General features: G+C 41.2%; 1 protein-coding gene across 1 annotated transcript in view; it reads left to right on the forward strand.

Moving 5' to 3' along the window:
* The window catches only part of LOC117439799 (exostosin-1), a 316,371-nt gene that overhangs the window by 277,886 nt on the left and 13,327 nt on the right, over nucleotides 1–25,158 (forward strand). The window contains exons 7-9 of the mRNA XM_034075884.1: nucleotides 5,707–5,825; nucleotides 7,542–7,637; nucleotides 14,274–14,363. Of these exons, the coding sequence (XP_033931775.1) occupies nucleotides 5,707–5,825; nucleotides 7,542–7,637; nucleotides 14,274–14,363 (305 nt within the window). The remainder of the gene's footprint in view (nucleotides 1–5,706; nucleotides 5,826–7,541; nucleotides 7,638–14,273; nucleotides 14,364–25,158) is intronic.

Genomic DNA, 25,158 nt, shown 5'->3' on the forward strand with positions numbered 1-25,158 from the left:
ATTGGTGCCACAGACATATTGAGGTTACCCGTCTAGTGACATTTGGCAGTTAAAATTCCCGATAAAATCATATTTTCCGTGTCTCGATCTGTCTGTCTGTTGTGTCTTGGGTTTCATGTTTTATTTTGAAAAGTCTTCACCCCCTGTCTTGCCTGTCGCTTCCCCTCCTGTCTGATGACCCGATTGTGTTCACCTGGTGCCCTGTGTTTTCTCCTCCCTCCTCACCGGTGTCTTGTTTGTGTGATTAGTCTTGTGTGTATTTAAGTTCTGGTTTGTCTGTGTCACGGGGTAGTGTTCTGTTTCTTGCGCGTTGGCCTTGGAATTGTAACACTTCTATGTACTAGGTTGCTTTCAATGAGGAGTAGAAGACAATATTAAAAAAACAACAATATTAAATTAATATAGCCGGCATTTTATTAAAACATTCATACAACACTTTCACAAACCCCTCATCCACCCCAGTGAAACCCAATCTGCTGTCATGGACAACAGAACAATAATCGAACCCGGGTAGTCTGTAGTTTCTCTCTCTGGTGATCCAATGACCATCAGTCCTTTCTCTGGAGAGTGGAATCCTTTATAATCCTTTCTCTGGAGAGTGGAATCCTTTATAATCCTTTCTCTGGTGAGGAAAAGACAAAAACTGCAGCTCCAAAAATTTTCGTCGGTTCTGGAAGTTGCTGGTTCCCCGCAGCATCAGAAAAACACATCATCAAACAATTCGAACACTGCCCACACTCTTACCCACACACCCAGCTGCCACTCATTGAGCCTCATTAACAACCACATCTGGCCTGCTCTTCCTCTCCTCCCTCATATGCAGACTCTGCTGCCCCACCACTGCCCCAAGTGGGAGCTGCTGTGTATTACAAGGTGAAAAACTGCATTATTTGATGGGTTACAGAATAAAGGTATTTTGTCGTTGAAATCTGCATGTGGGTCCAGCCCGCTTCACTCAACCCTAACATTCAGAGCAGAGTGACAGGGAAGATGTCTCAGGAAGACATCACGTTTAGTTTGGATCATCGGTTTCTTGGCTTTTGCTCTCACACACTATCTCTTTAATAATGTATAAAGACCATGTGCTACTTGTTTCACGGTTCAGCAGCTTAGTGTCCTCTACAATACTCATATAGAAACACCACCAGATGTAATAGAGTAAAGACAAATAAGACGGGGACACTTGAGTAAAGCATTTGACAAAAAGACAGAAAAGTGTGTACTTACTAGATTTGACATATTTGTGTATCCTTAACAACCGTTTACAATGCCACAATGCGTCAGTCAACAGGCAGTTTATGTTACATTTGATATGACAGCCTGGTGGACTTATGAGCCACATGTGACCTTAATTGCTTTTGATAACACAGAATATCTCTTAAGTGCGTTATGGGCTCCTTGTTTTAAGGTTTGAAAGAGGTGCAATAAGATACTGAATCTTTTCTGCAGACAGTTGCAACAATACAGGAAGCTGTCTCCTCACCGGGCCCTCGCTTTTTACTGAAGAAGAAAATGTAACTTAGCACTTACAACGCCCCGATCCATATTTCTCTTTGCACGCAGCTTAAGACACGTTCACACCTTGGTTCATGCGAGTGTTACTACTCTGATATGACCTCCGTGTGGACTTATGACCCACGTGTGACCTCTATCACAAGCTGTGAACCACTCAATGCTGCTGAAGCAACTACACTATGTACAGAATCCTACTACTTTAAAATGCCGGGTGCTACAGTACCCTCAGTAAGTACGAGTGTTAGCATCAAGTAATGTCTCCGTTATTGTGTTTCATACCAAATACCTTGTTCGAAAGAGTGGAACAATTTGCCTGTGATAAAATAAACATATGTAATATAATAAAAAGTTCAAAAGGCACAACTCTGCTCAAGAAAATGCAGATGAAACAGAAGGACTGAGCCTTTGTACGTGCCCCCCACCCACCTGACTTATGACCCATGTGTGACCTCTATCACGAGGTGTGAGCCGCCCAGAATCAATGCTGCTGAAGCAACTATGTATAGACTCCCACTACTTTAAAATCCCGGGTGCTACACTTCCCAGTAATAAGGCAGTTTTGTAAGACCCTCAGTAAGTACGAGTGTTGGCATCAGCACCTTTCTTTGTATCATAACAAATACCTTGTTATAATCGGTGTAACAATTTGCCTGGGATAAAATACATATAGAATAGAATAGAATCCTTTATTGTCATGATACAGGTGGTACAATGAGATGAGTAGAGCTACTCCTTTTATTAAGGTGCCATCAAAAAGACAAACAAGAGACGTACAGTACAACATTCAGGAGAAGACAACATTCATACTTCAATATGCAGATGAAGTTAAAGTGCAGGAATATGTATTAAAAATATATATATATTGTGTGCAAGCTGGAGTTTAGTGCAATTATTGCTCTATATATATATGTCATATAATAAAAAGTTAGAACTCTCAGATGAAACAGAAGGACTGAGCCTTTTTATTTGACCCCTCAAGGGCGCTTCCATAAATACCACTAAGCCCACCTGAGATGGCCGGTCAGGGGGCCGGTGTCAGAGAGATGGATAGAGCAACACTAAAGAGCACTCTGGCTCCACTTAGCCATGAGGATGTGTGTATTCCCTTATTCCCGTTACCACTTGGCATGCCATGTGCCTGCAGTCAGCGGGGCTGTGTGTGTCCACCCGAGGTCACTGTGTATTCTGAGGGTCATTTGTTTGGGTTTTGTGTTATATCACAGCAATTTAATTTATTTTGTGACCTACATCGTAGCCCTTCTTCCCCTCAGATGTGTGTTAACGTCAGCTTGTTTTTTAAATACATAAATGGGAAATTGTCAGTTATGTTATCGAACTTTATAAGCATTAACTTATTGGTATTTCATGAAATAAATAATAGGGTGTCTTCGGTTTTTTTTTTTAAAGCAAAAAATATAAACTGCCTAATATTTCCCTCAGGTGTTGGAGGAGACCAAAGCAGAGTTAAAATAAACATTAAAGGTGGGGGAGGTAATTCACTTCAGGAAAACGTTTTGTTATATTCCATGGAATGATCTTAACATCCCGATAGCAATGAATACATGAAATGCTTTGACAATAAATACATAAAAAAATGTCATCTGTGGAAGCCGTGGCGCTGTAAAAAGCTCGACCAATCATCTGCCTCGGCCCGGCTAAAGTAATTGGATGGCCTACCTGCCTGTCAGCCCTCCATCTGGGCACAAACTTATCTCGTGCCCTCATTGGTCGTTCGTGTGTGTTGGAGGAGGGGCTCTGTGAGGAAGTCTGAAGGAACTTTCAAATTCTAGCGCACTCGAGCTGGTTTCTCCATTCTTACCTACCCTACCTTTAATAAAGGACTTTAAAATTAAAATAGAACAACCACAACTCCAAGTAAAGGCCAATGTTGCTCTGGATGTGTAAAATATAGGCAACTGTTTGCTAATAGATCTGCCATATCACCTATAAGGCGATGTGTTGTGCGTCATGTCACCATCTTTGAATAGTTTGTCCTAGTTTCAGATATGTCGTAATATGATTAGGAAACCTAAATACTTTTCCCTTAAGTCCCATTGCTTACTGTTATCTCCATGCAATCTGTGTGATGCAAATAGTCATCTCATAATAAACCTGTACTCTAAAACCTGCAGCACAGTTAATTGAACTGTTGGGATATCTCTAATAAACTACATATACATGATTTGTTTTCCAATCTGAATAATAATCCGTCACTCAGCATGCAGCGAGGGCTGCGTGATCTTTACTCAATTAAATCAGTGTGTGCTAATGTCGTCATTGTTTCACTGGGCATGAACAGAATTCTTTATACAAAATCAAAACACCTTCATCTAATTATATTATGAACTATTTATTTGCATGTACGTCACGTGACATGCCTTCATGGGCTTTTCTATTCGACTCGTTTTTTTTGTGGAACAGAAAATATATTGAGAAAATGAAATCGTAGAAGCCAATGCTTTATGATATTGATAAGTTTCTTGCCACGGGGGGAATACCTTTCCTCATTTCCCATCGCACCGTATACTGGGGATCGTTTATCCAGGAAGTGATTTAAAATGTGGTTCTGCTACAAAACTTATTTGGTCCTGTGTAGTTCATGTGTCTGCCCCAATAAATGCAAGGAAAACAAAACGTACAAGAGCCTCTTTCAGTGTGAGGTTGTAGAAAATACAACTACTTGTTATATGAACAAATCGGCAAGATCCCTAATTCCCTAAATAAGTCAGTCAACGCGAACGGTGTGGACGTGTTTACTCGTGCTCAGTCATGGGGAGTGTATGCCCTGTCAGAAAGATTGATGATGGGAGCAGCACGGACCACCATGGAGCTTTATGGAGACCTGTGTGTGTGTCTGTGTGTGTGTGTGTGTGTGTGTGTGTGTGTGTGTGTGTGTGTGTGTGTGTGTGTGTGTGTGTGTGTGTGTGTGTGTGTGTGTGTGTGTGTGTGTGTGTGTGTGTGTGTGTGTGTGTGTGTGTGTGTGTGTGTGTGTGTGTGTGTGTGTGTGTGTGTCAGCTGGATGTGTTCACCTGCTCGCTCTGCTAGTCTCCGTGTTTCACCCGACCAGCAGAGTGAACTGATGGCTGTAGGCCAGATGGAAAACACGCACACACATGTTTGGACGTTTACACTTGTAAAGATGTGCACTGGGGTAGTTTGATATCCTTACAGCAGTCACCATTAACCTAGTTAACCTTGTTCGTCTTACATTGAACCCAAATACCTGTACTTTCTACTTCTTACATGTTGAACCCAAATACCTGTACTTTCTACTTCTTACATGTTGAACCCAAATACCTGTACTTTCTACTTCTTACATGTTGAACACAAATACCTGTACTTTCTACTTCTTACATGTTGAACACAAATACCTGCACTTTCTACTTCTTACATGTTGAACACAAATACCTGTACTTTCTACTTCTTACATGTTGAACTCAAATACCTTTCTACTTCTTACATGTTGAACTCAAATACCTGTACTTTCTACTTCTTACATGTTGAACACAAATACCTGTACTTTCTACTTCTTACATGTTGAACCCAAATACCTTTCTACTTCTTACATGTTGAACTCAAATACCTGTACTTTCTACTTCTTACATGTTGAACTCAAATACCTGTACTTTCTACTTCTTACATGTTGAACTCAAATACCTGTACTTTCTACTTCTCACATGTTGAACTCAAATACCTGTACTTTCTACTTCTTACATGTTGAACTCAAATACCTGTACTTTCTACTTCTTACATGTTGAACTCAAATACCTGTACTTTCTACTTCTCTCATTTCCCAAACAGCTGGTTCCTTTAGTCTGAATGTGTGTTGGTGCGTGGTCATTATTCTTTAGAGTCATTGCGTGCCTATTGATTGGAACACGATCCGTGTATCCATCACTTCCTGCTCTTCTCTAAAGAAGAGGGACCAATGGAAACGTTGTCATGTTGCCGTTGGTCAGCATGGAAACACTCATTAGCTAACAATGACATTATTGTTCTATTAATATAAAGGGAGGTCAGGTACTCTTTAAAACAGCTGCTAGTTATGGGTACTTTTTACTGAAGTACATTTCAAAGCCCATACTTCTTTTAGTCAGTACTTCTACTTTCACCAGAGTATTTTTAAACACGAGTGTCTGTACTTCTACTTGAGTAAAGGATGTGTGTACGTGTGCCCTCTCTGGTGTGCAGGTAAGAGCCCGTGGCAGCAGTTCACAGCTGTGATCCACGCGGTGACTCCTCTTCAGGCCCAGATCTCCCCCGTGGTGAAGCTCATCATCGCCGTAGCCAAGTCCAAGTTCTGTGCACAGGTAGGAGAGTGTGTCTACATCCTGCTGGGATCTGATGCCGCTTCAGGCTTACTTAACAGTATTTCATATGAGCTGTCAAAGCACCATATCAAGAGGTGGTACTATTGTATGAGAGAAACGCATCACTTGTAACTGTCTCGTGTTTTAGTTAGCACCTTTCCCCCCAGCTTCCTCTTCTCCTATACGGCTCCTTATTCAAAGTAAACTTTATTGGAAATCTTTCAGTTTGTGTGTACAGAGAGAGATCGAAATACCGTTTCCCACAATCCCGAATACAAAACATACAAATATATATACAAAATATGTAATATACACAATCAACAGACACATGTATACATATGCACACATTTAAGACATTAATAAAAGCACAACAATCAATATATACAAAATAACAGTCACTTCACTTCAATATCTTTTTTATTCTTCCTTCTTCTGTTTTCCTTTTTCAACATCTACCTATAAAATGTCATGGGTGGATATTTAAACACAACAGAATGCCACTGAAAAAAACACTGTTATTTCAAGAATAACGTTTTAAAATGGAAGACCCATTATCCTGAGAGCAGTCTGTCGCCATTGACTGTGTACTGCAGGCCTTTGGATGGCCTGATGATTCAACATAAAGCTGATTATGTGGTGAAGGATAATGAAATGAAACTCAAAACGAGGATGATAGAGTGTGCAGAAACCAGTCATGGGAAAGGGAACACAATTTGAAAAGAAAGTCAAGAAAATGTCAACATGCATGCATGCTTAATCCTATCAACAGAGGGAACTTTTTCCTCCTAACAATACTGCTTTATTCTCATATTTATGTGGAATTAACTGACTTTTTATTGAAATATCCTGTGTTGTTCTTACTCCGCCATACTGCTAACATTGTGTTTTCTAATACCCACACTAACTTGACCTCTGTGCTTTTTAATATACATGACTGGTACCCAAGATGCTAACTGTTATACTTACTGGAAAGTAGTGGGACAGCTTATACAAATATGTGATTTATTGAATTATGTAGGCTACCTTAAAGGTGGGGTAGGTAAGTTTGAGAAACCGGCTCGAGTGCGTTCAAATTTGAAAATACACAACCGGAGAAAATCTGCCACTTCCGTATAGAGCCCCTCCTCCAACACACACGAACGCGCACATGACCAATGAGGGCACGAGATAAGTGTGTGCCCCGATGGAAGGCTGACAGGCAGGTAGGTACTTTTTACAGTATTACGGCTTCTACAGATGAAATCTTTTTATGGATTTTTTTGTCAAAGCACTTCAGATATTCATTGCTATCGGGATGTTAAGAGCATTCCATGGAATATAACAAGTGTATCTCGAGCCGGTTTCTCAAACGTACATATCCTACCTTTAAGATTATAATTAAAAACACTCCATATACCATATCCTGTTTCAAAGCGGTTAAAACATACAGATAAATTATTCACTCGTTGTATTACCGGCGAATTTAGTCTTAGGTTGGATATTCGACGGACATTCGCGGACCCGCCAGCAGCGTCAGTTTCCCCTGCTGCTGGCGGGTATGGGAAACTGACGCTGCTGGCGGGTCCGCGAATGTCCGTCGGTGTATTTAGCATCCTGATGTTTGATGCTTCTTTAAGATGAAAATAAGCATTAGAAAAAAGCATATGCAGAAACTCATGCATACTGATATGCATGACAATACACTTGGTCCTGACTCTGCGCTCTTTCTCCGTACAGATTGTGGTTTTATGGAACTGCGAGAAGCCTTTACCTCCCCGGAACAAGTGGCCCTCCACCAGCGTGCCTCTCACTGTCATCGAAGGACAGACCAAGGTAACAGCTGCCGGCTTTTTGCATCTATTATGTATGAAAAGATACTTTTGTTGCATAGAAGTGAAGATATTTATCTCGCCTTTTATAAAACAGGTTTTTCTCAAAAGGCGCCAAGGCCAGAGTTTCTAGGCAATTAAACACCTGGGCTTCTAGTGCTTTCTAAATAATACACAGCAGTTTAGTGAGGAACATACATCTTAAGCAGTATGTGTGTATGTGTGCACGTCTGTGATACAATCGTGAAGAACATCACACGCACTGAACAGTACTGTCACTAAAATATACCTTTGCATGTAAACATCAGCTGTTTTGAGGGTGTTGCATACCGAGGTAGATTTCAGCTAAGATATGTAATGGAAAGGCAAACCAAAGGTCAACATAAAAAAAGATAAATGTATATATATATACAGTGTTTATACATGTTTTGCTCTTTTTTTGTTGCCCTGAAATGTAAAAAAACAACACATTAAATACAAAATTTAAAATGATATGTAGTGAAATTGGCAGAGATGTAACAGAGGCCTATTCTGCTTCCCTAACATAGTGACATGACACTATGCAACACTAGCGTTTCAAGACATTATACATGTTAGACGAAGGGGCGGGACATCTCTAAACGGGTAACCAATAACAACTTCAGCTAACCAATCAGAGCAGACTGGGCTCTGGTTTCAGACAGAGGGTGAAAAGAGGTGCTGCAGCACAGGCAGTATGAGAACAATAAACAGCTTTTTGAACATTAAAGCATGGAGACATGTCCCAAAATACAAGCAAGAACCTGGAAATTAGCATAATATGTCCTTTTTAAAATACTCAAATATTTCAAAATGATACTTAACTGGAAAAAACGTGTTTGAGTTCTAAAATAGACTCTTGATGGTGACATTTAAGCGACATGACTGTTGATTGTCAGCTAATAGAGTGAAGCGAGCAGTGTGACTTTGTTGGGATTCTTCTCATTTGCAGTAATCTGAGAAACAAACATGCACTTTCAATGTGTGCACTCAAACTGTTAGCAACACTTACCATTGTCTTGCGTTTCTCGTTTGAACAATTGAGCTACTTCCTAAAAATAAACACATTCTCATTTGTTCCCTCACTGAACACACACACACACACACACACACACACACACACACACCAACCTCTTATCTCGCCATCTAATCCCAACGCTTTGCTTTCTAATTGCTACTGTTTGTTTTCATGTAAATGTGTCCCCATTGAAACACTGGAACAATGTTTCCACTGGCGACAATAAAACCTGTCTCCGAGGCAGTGTGTGTGTGTGTGTGTGTGTGTGTGTGTGTGTGTGTGTGTGTGTGTGTGTGTGTGTGTGTGTGTGTGTGCGTGTGCGCGTGCGCGTGCGTGCGTGCGTGTGACGGTACCCAACAGCGTCTATGGTCCTATAATTAGTCATGTGGTATATTGTCGTAGAGCCCAGACAGATGCTCTTCAGTGTTTTCCCACTACACACTCTCTGTGTTTGTTTCCACCATAATAACCACACACACACACACACCATGTATACATCACTTCAGGGGACATTACATTGACTTACATGCATTTCCTGGAGACTTATCCTAACCTTAACCACAACCACCACATGCCTAACCCTAACCAAGTCTTCACCCTAAAATGAATGATCCCTCTCATGGGCACCTCCAATGTGTCCCCATAAGGGAGGCGAGTCCCCACACGTGACTATGTAAACAGATTTAGGTCCCCACAAGTATAGTAATACTAGGCCACACACACACACACACTCATAGAAAGTCCCCAATCTGCCTCAACGGAGCGCAGCAGCTGTAACTCACTGTTTGTTGTGAGTGCGATGCTGAGTGGATACGCTCCACCAGAAAGCTTTTGGCTCCAAACTGTGATTTTGTTTGCTTCCACTCTTCCAATCTGGCATTAGAGATGGTTGCATAAAAGACAGTTTTCACTTGAGTTTTAAACTTGCTTTACATATATGTACAAGCTTTGAAAGATGAATTATGAACAAAATACATGATAATCCTGATATATCATATATTTCTGATCCTTCATTTTCTTGTTTGCTGTCAATATTTGTACACAACCAACATTTAGCTGTAGTTTACACTGGGGGCATTTTGAAGGGGTCGAAGCTCCTCATTGTCCACAGGAAATATGAATCATGCGGATCAGGTCGTTCCGCGTGGCCTTGCTAGGTCCTGCTTGCTTTGCATTTAAGACCCTCACATCAATATGATCGAAGGTCTCCCCACTATCACTGTTAATATGTCGACTGTATCTCACCTGCATCCATCACCTCGCAGTATCGCATGTGTTGCCATCACAACCAGAATGTAATATTGATAAGTAAATCTTCAGCATTGATCCTGAACCCTTAAGTGTGCATTTCAATTACACCAAAGGAGCATTAACATGAAGAGTTCAAAGGTGAAGTTGGACCATATGCCAAAGCGTGATTGGACAGAGGGTCAGGGCAGGGGTGAATTGATAGTCTTGTGTTCACCTCGAAATATAATTTAGTTTCCAATGTATTGACTGTAAACACTTTCACATCGTCCATCCAGTTATAGTAGGATGAGTATTGTATTAACAACCACAGTTTCCAAATGTTGTTGTTTCACTTGTTTTAGATGTGATCTCAGCATCAGAATACCTGTATGAGTCCCACAGAGGGGAAATGGTTTATTGATGGCATCCCGTTGGGTTTGACGTCATCTGAACAGGACAGCGCACGCTCACTGCTTGATAGCGCGACGGTCCGTTTACGCCGGTTGCTAAGCAACATCGTTATGGGGAAATGCAAGTCTGCGTCCAAATGGTTGGAAGATAAGGAGGAAGGACAATCAATACTGTATATAGTCAATGTGAGGTAAAGTGTGTCGCCAAGGTAACCGGTTAGAACTCCAAGTGGCGATGAGGTCTTAAAATGTATGGGAAGGGTCTTAAAAAAGGTCTTACATTTGACTTCAGGATTCCTGCAGACACCCTGTAATTAGAAAAGGAGCTGGCCATCAGTAACAAACAGACATTTTTATTACACGGTTTAGTAGATTCTGATTGGTCAATTCAGAACATGTGACACGTTGTTAATCCAGTAGTACAGACCGCTGTCAAGGACTGTAATGGCCGTTGCTAAGGAGGATTAAGAAATGAAAATAGGTTCAAATCTCAAAATCTTAATAATGAAATGTTTCCACACAAATCATAATATTTTGCAAATTATTTGGCGGCCCACTTGCAATGCTTTCGCGGACCACTAGGGGGCCGCGGCCCACAGGTTGGGAACCACTGACTTAAGTAGCATGCATAAAAAAAATATTAAAGATACAAATACATTATAATAAAAAATACACAATTTACAAAAAACACATCCTGTAACAGTTCTGAGGATATAGCAGCCAGGTATATATTGCACAGTTTTTAACGGCATACACCGGTATATATATATTGCACATATTACACATAGTTGGTGGTTAACAACAAGGAGTGTGATCTTTGACTCTCAGCAGTAATCGGGGACATTAAGATAGAACGGATATCTCCAAAGACTCCCCTTGAAGTAAGAGGAGTCACGCCAAATATAAAGAGAGGAAATGGGTGGAAGGAGGGCGACTAAGATAAGGCTTAGACCATTGAACTGGGATCTTATCTCGGTCCGGAGGCAGAAAAGCATCAACACCAGCCAGAGGGAGGGGGGGAGGGGGGGGGGGGGGCAGTGTCTGTCTGTATGTGCACAGGTAGAACTCATGTTCAGGTTCATATTTCTGCACTACTTGTACATGCTATGATGTTAAAAAAGGTATTTGTTCCATTGAAACAGTTTATTGTTTTAGCATGCAGACATTTGCTAAAGTTGCTTTGCACGTCATTAGGTTTGCACATTGTAAACATAATGGTTGGAAAAATGTGAGTTTCGACCTGACGATGACACTCAGAAATGTTAGGGATGACCCAAGTTATTTACATTTCATCAGAGTAAAAGGTGAATGTCTCGACCAAATGTTGTTGTTTCAAATAATAAGTGAATAGTTTTGCCCGACCTTTGCTACTTGAGGACAATAAAGGAGATCATTAAAGTAATTTGGATTCATATATGGACACAAAAGATTTCTGTACCAAATGTCATGTTAATGCATCCAAAAATTATTGAGATATTTCAATCTCGACCAAAGTGGAGGAAAAAAACAGGCCAATGATAATGTTATTGGCATTTAAAAAAAAAAATTCCACAAATATGTATTTAGATCATTAGTCCAGCCTGAATGCAGTTTATTATCCGGCAAGTATCTCATTTAGTTAAGCCAGTTACACTGCAATGGTGTTTTGTAATTGCGGGTCGCGGATAAGCGGGAGAAGATGGATGGATCGTGGTTTGGAAAGCTGAGGACTGTTACACTACCATGACCACCATCCTAACTGAACTAATTACCTGCCTGCTGATTATATGGCATCCATCCAAATAAAATATATTATCTGCCAAAAGAGTTCTCACTCTAAGCACTGATTTAATGCATTTATTTTTATGTGGCACTCCCAAACAATTTAAGGGTTTTGCGCTCAAATTAATTTGATGTTAAGCCTCATTTCTCGATGAGTCGGCATCCATCGGCTCATTAGGCTGAAATGGAGACATTAACCTGAAATGCCAAATAAGCTGCTTAATATTTCCCCTGCGGGTGTAAATTATATTGACTTTATTTAAGACATCAAATCTGTGTTAAGCGTCACTGCTGTAGTTAATATCAAGGTCCATTTCGATTACATTAAACCAAGATAATTACGATTTTACAGGTTTTCTTCCCAATTTAATGGAGATGTATTCAGACCGTTACAACTACTGTACATGTGAGATACAGTGAGATCATACTTCATATTTTACCTTGTAAAGAAGACAGCCATTAACATTGTTGAAGTGCATAGCTTAACTTCAGGTCAGCAGTGAATGAGAATTCTCAACTACTAATAAAGCAACATCAACTGGACCCTGAAATAAAACCTGCTGCATATTTGGGATCATTATTTGATTACAGAACATAAATGTATATCGTTAGACTCAGTTGACGGAAATTAAACCCGTCAAACCACTGCCCATCAGAGGTATAAGAAGTACTCAGATTTGTAAGTAAATGGAGAAATACTCAATTGTAAACGTCACTGGAAAATTAAAATCAAGTATCCAACTAAGCTGTGTAATAAATGAAAATTCGGGATTAAGATTTATATAATAATTACAGATTGTAAAGTTGGTGCTGATTTTAATTACTTTGTATTCTGCTACTGGAAGTCTTAACCTAACATGATATGCCAATCTTTATTTATTAGTTGAATTATATTTTGTCCATCCATCTTCTCCCGCTTATCCGTGGTCGGGTCTCGGGGGTAGCAGTTCCAGCAGAGAGCCCCAAACTTCCTTTTCCCTGGCGACATCAACCAGCTCTGACTGGGGGATCCCAAGGCGCTCCCAGGCCAGCGAAGAGATATAATCCCTCCACCTGGTCCTAGGTCTACCCCTCGGTCTCTTCCCAGCTGGACGTGCCTGGAACACCTCCCTAGGGAGGCGCCCAGGTGGCATCCTAACTAGGTGCCCGAACCACCTCAACTGGCTTCTTTCGACGCGAAGGAGGAGCGGCTCAACTCCGAGTCCCTCCCTGATGACCGAACTTCTCCCTTATCCCTAAGGGAGACACCAGCCACCCGGCGGAGGAAACCCATCTCGACCGCTTGTATCCGCGATCTCGTTCTTTCGGTCATGACCCATCCTTCAGGACCATAGGTGAGGGTAGGAACGAAAATGGCCCGGTAGACAGAGAGCTTTGCCTTCTGGCTCAGCTCCCTTTTCGTCACAACGGTGCGGTAAAGCGACTGCAGTACCGCTCCCGCTGCTCCGATTCTCCGGATATACATTTTGTAATATATTATAATCTGAATATCTGAAGCAGCTGCTGTAACGCTGTAACCTGCTGTAACGCTGCAAAGTTCCCCTCTGTGGGACTAATAAAGGTATTCTGATTCTGATTCTGATTCTGAACAGTTTATCAAATGATTATGATCAGAGGAATCGCAAACAGTAACCAGTGTGATACAGAGTGTGTGTGATAATGATAGTTCCAAATTGTTAAAATCAGTTTCTTCCTCTTCTACTCAACAGCTCAATAATTCACACTTAATTAAAAGTCAATAACAGCATCATCAGCCCTCTTGTTGGCCAATGGGTGAAGGTCTACTACACTTTCTGTGAGGCGGAGAATTGATAAAGACTCACAAGAAACCCATTAGTGCAGCTCAAAGATCGATAGACACCGCAGGGAGTGAAACAAACAGATTTTCTCGTTAGCCTTTTCTCTTTGCCTTTATTTTCCATACTGCCATAACCTTTCAAATTAGACTAAGAAAAGCATGGATATTGGGTTAAAAACGGACCAGGCCTGACCCCTCTTTTTTGTTTCTTGTCATCACTCATATAAAAGCATAAAATGACCCAAAAAGTATTTTAAAAAAACATTCAAATTAAGCTAAATCACACAAAAAGAAATGCAGGTCAGTTGTTGTGATGCCACATGCCAGTACTGTCATAAAACTCTTTTGATGGGACAATAATGTTGATTTATAATAATATTGTCTGATTTCCTTCTGTTTCTCCAGGCGATGAGCAGTCGTTTTTTCCCCCACGACGTCATCCTCACTGATGCCGTTCTCAGTCTGGATGAAGACTCGGTTCTCTCCACCAATGAGGTGAGTGAAATGTAAACCAATTGGCACAACGTTGGCGCTTAAGGAACTGCTGAGCTGAGACACTGATGCTTACTCAACAAAACGGGCGGCCACAATCCCATGACACAAGGCCAACTACACACCATCATCTGGTTTACTCAATTACTCACCAAGCAGACAAGTGAACAATGCATCATGGCTGCCTGCCTAAAAGCATTCAGGATATACAGTATATTCTTAACTGAAATGGCACCGTAAAGGTTTATGTTGTTGCTTACAATGGTAGCACTACTTCTGAATATTCACAGTCTACATTTTAAACACTAGGTCTTTGAATTCAGACAGAGGGAGACAAAAGCACGCATTCATGCATTTCCAACTATCAATTGAAATGCTGAATGTTACCTGTTGTTGGCCGATTTTATAACATGTTGGTAGCTTGATACTTAAGCTAACGTTAGCTCCATGTTAGCTGTTTCTAACTGACTTTTTAATGTATGCAGCTGACTTCTGATTTGTCTTGATGGCAACATACTTGATATATTTCTTATAAGATGTCTGGCGCATTATATTAACCCTTGTCGGAATCGGGAGGGCTGTTAATGTATCCCGGCAAAGTACTCAGACCTACTAATTGACCTAATGGAGTCCATGTACGCTTAATGCTTGGCTCAGATCCACCAACGTCAGCAAGATCTCACCTCTATTAACTCCTGAAGAACCAGGTTCAATGAACTGCTGTTTCAATTCAGACGACCCGCTGAATCTGTGTAAGCGATCTCGAAGGATTTTTGATATCAGTAATGAGATGTGGCCCTACCTACGTGTGAGTGTGGCCGTTGTGCTATCTTACCTTAAGCAGCTCAGCTCGTGTTTGTATCCCCAAACAGGATAGAAAAACCTAAAGACACTTCCTCCATACCCATATGTGTGCAAACAGGGCATGGCCTCTGATGTGCAGGACTGGACCTGTCCAGACATATTCTATGGCTATGGCAACAACACATTTTGGGCCTCAGTATGTGTCCATGAGGCAGGGCCCCTCCCTGTGCACAGTGAAGACAAGTGGCACCAATCAACTCTAACAGGATTCTAAACTCAACTTAACCAACCGCTTGTGTTTTGAATATACTGTGATTATAGAAAAACATAAAATATAATGCATTGTCATTGTGGGTTATACAAGAATATATTTGATTATATTTGATTATAATTAACTTTATTTTGATGTATTCAACCTAATATGGAGACCTCAACACCCTACAATCTGAGTGTTATATATAATCCTAAAATGTGTGACCCTGTTTGGCTAATTAGCCTAGCCTTCATGCTATTGACCATTGCATGTATGATATATGTGTAATGTGTGTATATGTAAAAGCGTCATTGAAAAAGCGCTATAATAAATGTAAGGAATTATTATTATTATTATATACTGTACATACGTAACTTTTGACATCACAAGAAAATGATTTGGTATTAGGACTATAAGTAAACACAGTTGCTACACTGCTTACATGTACATTGCCGTTCATAGAGTTTAAACTTTCCCAAAAAGCTTCAATATATCTGATAGCTAACTTTGCAGTGTGCAGTGTGCAAATCGGCAGTAACAGAAATATACATTTTTGTACACTTGCACACATTTCCTTTTATTTTTTTATTTTACTTTGGTGACAACTGACTGCATGTCAAGGGATCTCAACATTTTGAATAACTCCACCAACTAAACGTGTTTGTATAACCAGCTGCCGTCTGCATGGCTTCATGTCAGCCTGTGGCGAAAGGTGGTGATGTCTCAACACGGTATCGATCCTTCCTGAAATGAGGCAGTCAGTCAACGCACTATCATGAATGCCTTTCATTACAAATGAATTGCCAATCATTGCAGTGGCCACTGAACTAGAGGAAGAAAATGTGCTTTGCCTTTAAAGGGAACATTTCACATGCAGCAGATGGAATTAAACCAAGTAGGATGAATGGGAAGTTTAACAACGCAACGAAGTGCGACTACAGATTTAAAATACAAAACATAGGGGGGAAAAGCAATGAATTACCCTGTTAACATGATGCCCGAGACCCAGTCTTAATTAAATTAAATGTGATGTGTTGTAATAGGATCGATACTGTTAAGATCATGTTGATTAGATCTAACTTAACCAGTAGGAAAGGGAAAGGGAGAGGAGAGAAAGAAGTTAGGAAGGAAAGCAAAGAAGAAAAGTGTGTGAATAAGGGAAGGAAAAGCAAACAAGGAGAAGAGAAAATATCAGAGGAAAAAGGTGGAAATAAAAGCAAAGGAAAGGGGAATATAAAAGCAGAAAAAGATAGACATCAAATGGAAATCAAGAAAAAAGGAAAGGAGACGAGCGCAGCATTGAAACGGGTATAATGAAAAACAAAGTGCTTTCAGTGTCAGGAGTTTTACGAGAGCTGTGTCTGTATCATTACACTGTCAACACACAGAGCACCTCTTTGATTAAAGTCTCACTTGTTACTTACCAGAGAGGATGGGACACACGCCAGCGGTTTGTTACACTGACGCTGTGTTTTAGAACACATTAGAAACCAGTGAATTGTCTCAAGCATTGTCAAGAGCAGAAATAAAGTTTATATTCTCCCTTTTAATCAAAGCTTTGACATGTTGGAAGAGTTTGCCTCTTACGGATGGAAATAAGCTAAACTTAAAAATAAATGGCAGACACACACTGGTATACATAAGTGCTGCACTTAAAGAGGACAGGTTCATATTTGTATGTAGTGTGTCAGGACCTCGACACAAACGGATGAACCCAAATGCACGACCCAGAGACAACGTCTTGAATGTTACAAAATGTCATTTTAATTCCAAAGATAAGGTAATCCCTAGTGATGGCAGTTTGACACTGAAGCTTCGAACGGAGCTTCAACCCTGGACTTCCTATTCCATAGAAGCAGTGCTTCGAAGCTTGCTTCAAATCACGTGACATGTGACGTCCGAAGCAGCAACTGCTTCCTTTCCTGAATGAATCACTTGACTGGTTCGCGGTCCATTCACGGGATTCAATGCACTGCCTCGTCTCGATTCTGACAGGTGACAGGTTGAAACAGTTTCGAATTTGAGCGCTTCAACACTTTATGACCGCCAATGTGTGGGTTGTCGTAGTTTGCGTTGTTGCTGTTGAGTTGTTGTTGGCATTGCATTTGAATTGTAGTATCATTATAGAGCAAGCCAGGAAGAAAGATAGGTCGTTCTGGCTCGGGAAACACTTCGAAATGTGGAGAAGTTGTGAACAAAAAGACAAGTATCAGTAATATAAAAACAGTTCAATATTTTAAGGAATAGATAGCCCAGTGGGTCGACCCGGCGGCCAGGATGCGGCGATGTCCTCCGTTGGTTCAAAGCCAGGAATGGATGTATTTTAATCATTGCTTTTCAACTTTAATAACTGATAAAAGGCCGTCTCCTCCCAAAAACATGTCCAGCACTCTCTAGTCTCTTCTCAATAACCCAATACACACAATTATCAATCTTTAATTGCAAATCTAACATGATATTCAGTCTTAGTGTGTGTGTGCATCGAATATTTTTCAATGCAAAGATACGTTAAATCCAGTAGCGTGGCGTGGGGAGAAAATTAGGGGAAGCCAATAATACGTCCTTTCTTTTGGGTCGGGGGGGGGTGGTCAATATAATAACGTAACCAGATGAGTGATTACAGCACCCGGTATCATTTTACACACATGTGTATCAGATGCAGGACTTACACACGCCTGTTATCTAACCGACAGGTCCGCACGCACTCTCCAGCCCAAACTCTAATAAGCATTCATTCACAAACTAAATCAGGAGACCTTTAACGCTTTACGTCCGATTCGCTCATGTTTTCCTCGCTGTACTCAGCTCCAGTTTGGGCATCGGCCTGTCATCAGATTTTATTTTTGTTTATTTTTAGTTGCTGCTGTAGCGGAAGTTTAGTACAATTATTTTTGATTAAATACTCCAAATCTCCACCCTCCATAATTGCACTTGCTTGCTACTTTCTAACGGCGGTGAGAGTGGTGCAGTGACGCTATCTATCTTCTATCGATTAGATTTAAGTAGACATGTGGATATTATCCCACTGAACAAAACGTGCATTTATCTAACAGGTTCGTTTTCCACTGACCTTATTTCGAGCTATTTTCCAAAATCCTATGGAGAAATCTCATTGCTTTTTTGTAGAGGGAAACCGAGCGCAGCTTACTTCCGGGTTTTAGGACGCGTCACTGCAACACTAAGTTGATGCGATTTGATTGGATTGTGAGGCAAGGGAAGCCAGCCGCCTCTGGCTTCCCTTGGCATGGCCCTGACCAATCACAGGTCGGCAGGGGCATGACGTGAGCCTCGTCTGATTGGTCAATCCCTCCATTTTTTTTTCACCAAGGGAAGCCAATTTCGGCTGGCCTCCTCTCGCAACAGAGAGTGCAATCTACTGTTTCACCATAACATCTAGAGGGGCGCTGTTTCACTCTTTGTAAAATACTCAATGAGAATGGGGGAGAGACGGGCCGGCAGCAACACACAGCAAAGAATTTCCGAAACTAAACGAAGTGTTTTTATTTATTTATTAAAATTATAACTACAATCCAAAAAAACAGGGGAAGCCTGGCTTCCCTCGGCCTCCGGGAGAAAACGCCACTGGTTAAATCCACAGGTCGCTGTAACTGAAGCTTCGAGAAATGAACCTATTTCCGACACAATTGTCCAAGTGGTTCGATGCTTCATTCAAAGCTTCATTTTGCCATCACTAGTAATCCCTCTTAACAGAGTAGGTACTGGAATAAACAAAAAGCGCTCACAAAAAGAGAACTTAAGAAAAACTTAAGCCTACAAAATTAACAACAAAACAAAACCTGCCATGAGTGAAAGCGATCCTTTCTTAGCTGAGGCTTGGCACAACCATTCGGGGAAACAAACAAGACGAACTGACACAGAACAGGGGAGACACAGGACTATTTAATCATGAGGTGAGTGGGAACAGGTGGAAACAATCGGGGGCGGGGCAGACGCTGACGATGGCGGGAAAAACACACAAGGGGAGGAAGAAACAGGGTCTGAAATGAAAGACAAGAGGTGAGTACAAAATAAAACAGGAAATAGAAAACAAGACATGACAATAAACACAGACTGACTAGAGATAAATGACCTACATAAACAGACATAATACATAACTAACACATTTGACGAGACACAACAGAGTGTCTCTACTTTCTCCATGCTTTAATGTTCAAAAAGCTCTTTATTTTTCTCATACTGCCTGTGCTGCAGCACCTGTTTTCACCCTCTGTCTGAGACCAGAGGCCTGTACTACGAACCTGGTTCAACCTAACCTGGATATGTTTGAGTTAGCCGGTTGGTCTAATCCAAAACATACGCGCTCTCGCTAAACTGTACTACGACGCGGGTTATCAAGTGGATCGCTCAAGCCAGCCGTGTCCTATCTAGTTAGGTGCGCGTTCACATGAAAGGGGTGGTATCTGGAGCATTCGACCAATCACAAACATGGAGAAGCATACTGACAGCGCAGCGTCATACTTCCTGAATGAAAAGTGAACTTTAATACTAGTCAAAAATGAAGAAGTTAAACTTTAAACATCCATGACTTACACTTTATCCAGGATCAAAGCCACAGAGCTGCACCTGCAAGGTGAATACAGCTGGAAACAGAACAAGTGTTTGAATGCGTACATTAACAGGTTTATGATATCACTGCCCGTCTAAAACACGATCTGACTTCAATTACATTTGTCTCGAGTGTTTCGTCAACTTAATGTGTTGCTTAAAATAATACTTCTGCATACAGTATGTGACACTGTGAGTGTTGCACGGCCAGATACGGCTCAGCTGACTCAGATCAGGAGATATATGATACATTATGAAGTGATATGCCGCGGACTGTACTTAATGTACTCTGATCCGGTTACTTATTTTGTGGCCGATATTTAAGAGCTTTCTTAACGCTAATGTTATAATAGTCAGATTGCTCTGAAGATGGAGGTGATATTCTATTAATGTTCACGTTCACACAGTCGGTGATTTTTGCCGGCCGTCTTTCCTGCAACGGCAGCTTTTCTGTATTTCCTTTCTCCTGTGATATGACTTGATCGCTTTAAACTCTGCACACTGAGCTCTGATTGGTCAGCAGGCGGTGCTTTCACTGAGTTGAGCTCTTAGCCTGCAACCTAACCTGGTCCCGACCAGGTTAGCTGCTTAGCATATATTACCATGGAGATCTAGCCTGCTAAAAAGAGAACCAGCTTCGGATGACCGGAGTTTTCCCTGAATTTAGCCGGCTAAGCGAAAATCCTGCTTCGTAGTATACCCCCCTGGTGTCTTGATGCGTAAATACAAGAATTAAAAACACAGTTAGAGAAGTAGAAAAATATTAAAAATAATAAAAAATATAGTAAAATATAACAGTATATTTACATTGCAATGGAATGGAATAAGAAGGAATACAATATGGAATACATTTCGGCAGGAATACAAAATATTGTGTGCATTAATGTTAGGTTGTCAAATTGTTTATCTACCAAATATTTGTAACCTTTCTACTCCACTGAGTTAATCTTCAAGCAAGACTCAGGCTGCAGCCACACGAGGACGAAAATGGCTAAACGCATTGGATTAACGCAAACGCAATCGCAAAAAAGCTTCCGTCCACACGCAATAATTATCCGGATAGTGTCTGCCCACACGAGACCGCTCCGTTTAGCTCCAACCGCTGGAGAAGCTGCAGTACATATGCCGAGCCTGTACGTGGCGCTGTAACTTCCTCCACAAAAGCAGAGAAGAAGCATGGTTGTCATGGTTGCCCTTCTGTTTGTTCTCCGCGGTGGGGGCCGAGGGAACCGGGCAGAGTTTTTCGCCAGTCAGCGTGTATTAAAGTTTAAATCTTCCGGACAAAATGATAAAAGTGCCGGTCAAAGGTCTTCTTTGTTATTTATTGAGCTTTAAAACAAATGAATAACGACTCTATATAATATAATAATAAAATACACAGAGCCTTTCTTTTTCCTCCTTCTCTTCGGATAGCGTCAGTGTCTGTCTCATGCAGCAGCTGATCCAGTAATGAGTGACCCGGCCGACAGTAAAAATAAACATATGTATAACTAGTGTAGGTAGTTTGAGAGGTGTCTCCGTCCTGTCAGATTAGACTTCACTTGCGTCCATATCGAGAGAAAGATAAATAATCTGAATTCAGTGTGCAGTTTACTTTGACGCGGGGGTGAGCAGCAGAGGTGGGGAGGGGCGGGGCTGTTGCCTCATCATTATCAGAAAATGATCGTATAGGGCGTACACACGGAGCCGTTGGACCCCCCAGAGCGTTGCGTATGCCGTTCTATCCACCTTGGGACCCGTTATCGTTTCCTCAGTCGTTTAGTGCCGTATTCGGTCGTCCTCGTGTGGCCCAACGGTCTATATGACACTAAACAGTAACGCAAACGACCGTTTTCGTCCTCGTGTGGCCGCAGCCTCAGTATCTATGTCCTTACCATTATTGATTAGTAATTCAACCACTTTTAAAAATCTTTAATCGCTGTCTTTTATACGATTTCCACATTAACACGGATGAGAAACACATAACCCAGAATGAACCTCGATACAAATGATCAGAAACAGCTCATTCGTGATGCTAAATGTGTGACTCTGAATTTAAAAGTCATTAGAAGTGGCGACCTGGTTTCTTCCCAGCTTGTCTGCGAGTAAAAGATGCGATCCATAATGGATTGTGAGGGCCGATGAGCCCAAGAGATCCAACATGTCTTTAAACTCTGGGATGTTTTATTGATGGGGAGCGAGTCAATGCTCACCTTTTCTACGCTGCCGGGATCACCGTTACACTTTATGGCAACGCAATTTGTGGCACAGCGATACGAGCGAGTTTGTACAACTAAACTTTTATGGGCTCACGGCTTGTTTTATGAAACGACAGGAAGAAGAAGATGTTAGACAGAGAGGGAGGGAGAGGAATCGTGAAGGGGAAGTGGAGGGAATATTTTGCTGCTCACTAACCCGTTCCTCTAATTGCCCTTTTAAACATGGTGAGGGGATTTATTGAATGGAGATGAAATATGTCAAGTGAGTGAAAATGTGCAAGAGGGAACGTTACACTTTTAATAGGACTTTTCATATTACAATGCATCAATGGAAGAATGGTTGTGCCAATTCCATAATTACATTGTTTCAGCTCATTAAATGTATGATTATTCCATGAAGAGAGATTAGAGGAGGGAATACGGCGGAGAAAACCTGACGAAGCTTTTGTCTCTGATTGGGCGGCCATGCGTGGTGCTGCTTTATGCCCTTTGGAAGACATTTCCAATACGGTGGATGTGGAAAAAATTATTCGACAGAAATGGCTCAATTGTAATCCTCTTTCATTTAAGAGCTGAGGATGTTGGCAGCATTGGTGTAGGACGTGTTTACTATTATATTCTGATGCTCTTGGTTTAATATTACTGCTGTTTTAATATGTATGTTGTACACATTAGATCAGGTGAATGAGGATGCATTTTCCACCTGATCCAAGTGTACAGAAGGCAGCAGGGCTCGACAGTAACGGTTGCCAGGTTGCCATTAGCAACCGTTCAGAAAGAATGTCAACCACTTCTTGGCCTTTGCTTGCGATCAGTGGCAACCAGGTTTTAACATAGAGAAATAAGGACAGCAAACAGCTAAATGTGCACCCCAAAAGAGATACGTGTTATTATTTGAGTGATATTTAATTATTGTTGTGACCAGTTGGAACCTGATCCTTAAGTTGCACGTTTACTCGCGTGTGTTTGTTTTACAAAAAATGGCGACGCAAATTAAGTTGTTTGACTGGGCGGTAAAAAGTTCTGCCAACCCGTCAACATCTCAAACGAATGTTCAAAGTGATTCAACTGATAAAGCGCAAGGTGAACCCGAACGAAAAGCAAAGAGGAAATGTGTAAAGTCTTGGGAGGCGAAATATATGGCGTTATTTTTGGTGGTGGGGGGGCGAGCAGCAGCAACATGAAAACACAGTGGAACATGAACGCAGCAGCAGCACGTGAACACAGCAGCAGCAGCTAGCGAGGAGGCAGAGGCAGGAAGACCTGGCAGCTTCAATAGAGCGCCATGTTTAGGAGAATGTGATTGGTTGGTTGTCAGAGGGACGAGGCGCGTCACGTGTTAATGTATCATTGGTGCTCGAGTTGACTGCCTGTACCAGCTCGCAGGCTTCGCCCCATGCATGGCAAACAAAAGCCACTTTTAAAAGCTAGCGTTGAGCCCTGGGCAGTAAAGACTTGATTCATGCAAGAACAAATTAAAAGTATTAATTTAGCGTCGAGAAGCATGAAGAGTTTCACCCTGGATCTGTACTTGATACAAAGGAATTCAAATCTGTCACAAAAAGAGCCAAAAACAAGCGATGAAGTCATTCGAGAGAAACAGCAGAGTCTTTTGACAGGTTTCTGTATAAATGTGGGAGAACACTTCAGACCACAGAGAGGAACATTTATAAAGGGATGCAAACTTGTCACCTTTCGACGAAATTCGCCGTTTTGAATCCAAAATAGGTCGTTTGTGTGATTCATGTAGATCTGCAATAAACATATTTTTGGGTTATGGGGGGGGGGGGGGGTGGTGTCTGGGACCCGGAGTAATCTGCGGCCGTGAGCTGTTATGTGCCATCATGACACGCATGGTGTTCTTTTTTAATATATTATAATGAAGCTCGAGTCTTCCTGCCTGTCGGCTCTGCTCATGGATGTATAATAAGGCTCTGCTGCTCCGGTATGAGGGTCTAGCTTCAGCAGCTACATTACCTACGGGTGCGTTCGTTAATATTAACTGTGTGGTCCGGAGTCACTGTGGCACAGACTGGACCGCTGGTGAACAGCTGTTAGAACGGGGCGTTCCGGTGCCCCCTGTCGGAGCGGCAGAGCGTGATGTGCACTGAAAAATGTTTCTGTCGCAATAATATTTAAGCAATCGTTGAGCTAGCTAACTAGCATACATTGTCACTATCTGCTAACGTTAGCTTTAGCCTTCGTTTTCTAATAGTTTTTTTTTTCTAAGGCTATAAACGGAGGTGGTATAAGTATAGATATTGTACTTGAGTAAAAGTAGAAGCACTCAGATCTTGTACTAGAGTAAAAGTAGAAGTACTCAGGTCTTGTACTAGAGTAAAAGTAGAAGTACCAGAGTGTAGGAATACTATGTTACAGTAAAAGTCCTGCATTCAAAATGTTCCTCAAGTAAAAGTATAAAAGTATTATCATCAAAATATAGTGAAAGTAGCGACAGTAAAAGTAGTCGTTGTGCAGATTGGTCCATTTCAGAATAATATATATGATGTGTTTTATAATGATTGATCATGAAAGTGTTCTCAAAGCTGGTAAAGGAGGCAGCTAGTCTGAAGTACTTTGTAGACTGCAGGGTAGCTGGTGGATTTACTCCAGGTGGAACTAAAGTCTGATTCAACACTTGATTATATTTCACATCATTCATCCAGATCTGTAAAGTTACTAAAGGTATTAAATACATGTAGTGGAGTAGAAGTACAAAGTAGCAAAACATTTAAATACTTAAATAAAGTACAAGTATCTCAAAATTGTGCCCAAGTATAGTACTTGTTGAGTTTATGAACTTAGTTACTTTACACCAGTATACAGATAGAAAGACTCAGCCTTGCAGAGGCATGAAAATACATTTTCAAAATGCTCAACAGTGCTGCCAAAATTATAAACTGACTGCTACACAATTAAAATAAATGCTTTTATATATTTCTATTCGATGTGACTCTTTAGTGTTTCTGTTCTTATT

The sequence above is a fragment of the Pseudochaenichthys georgianus genome, chromosome 24 (assembly GCF_902827115.2).
Source record: "Pseudochaenichthys georgianus chromosome 24, fPseGeo1.2, whole genome shotgun sequence".
Taxonomy (NCBI): Eukaryota; Metazoa; Chordata; class Actinopteri; order Perciformes; family Channichthyidae; genus Pseudochaenichthys; species Pseudochaenichthys georgianus.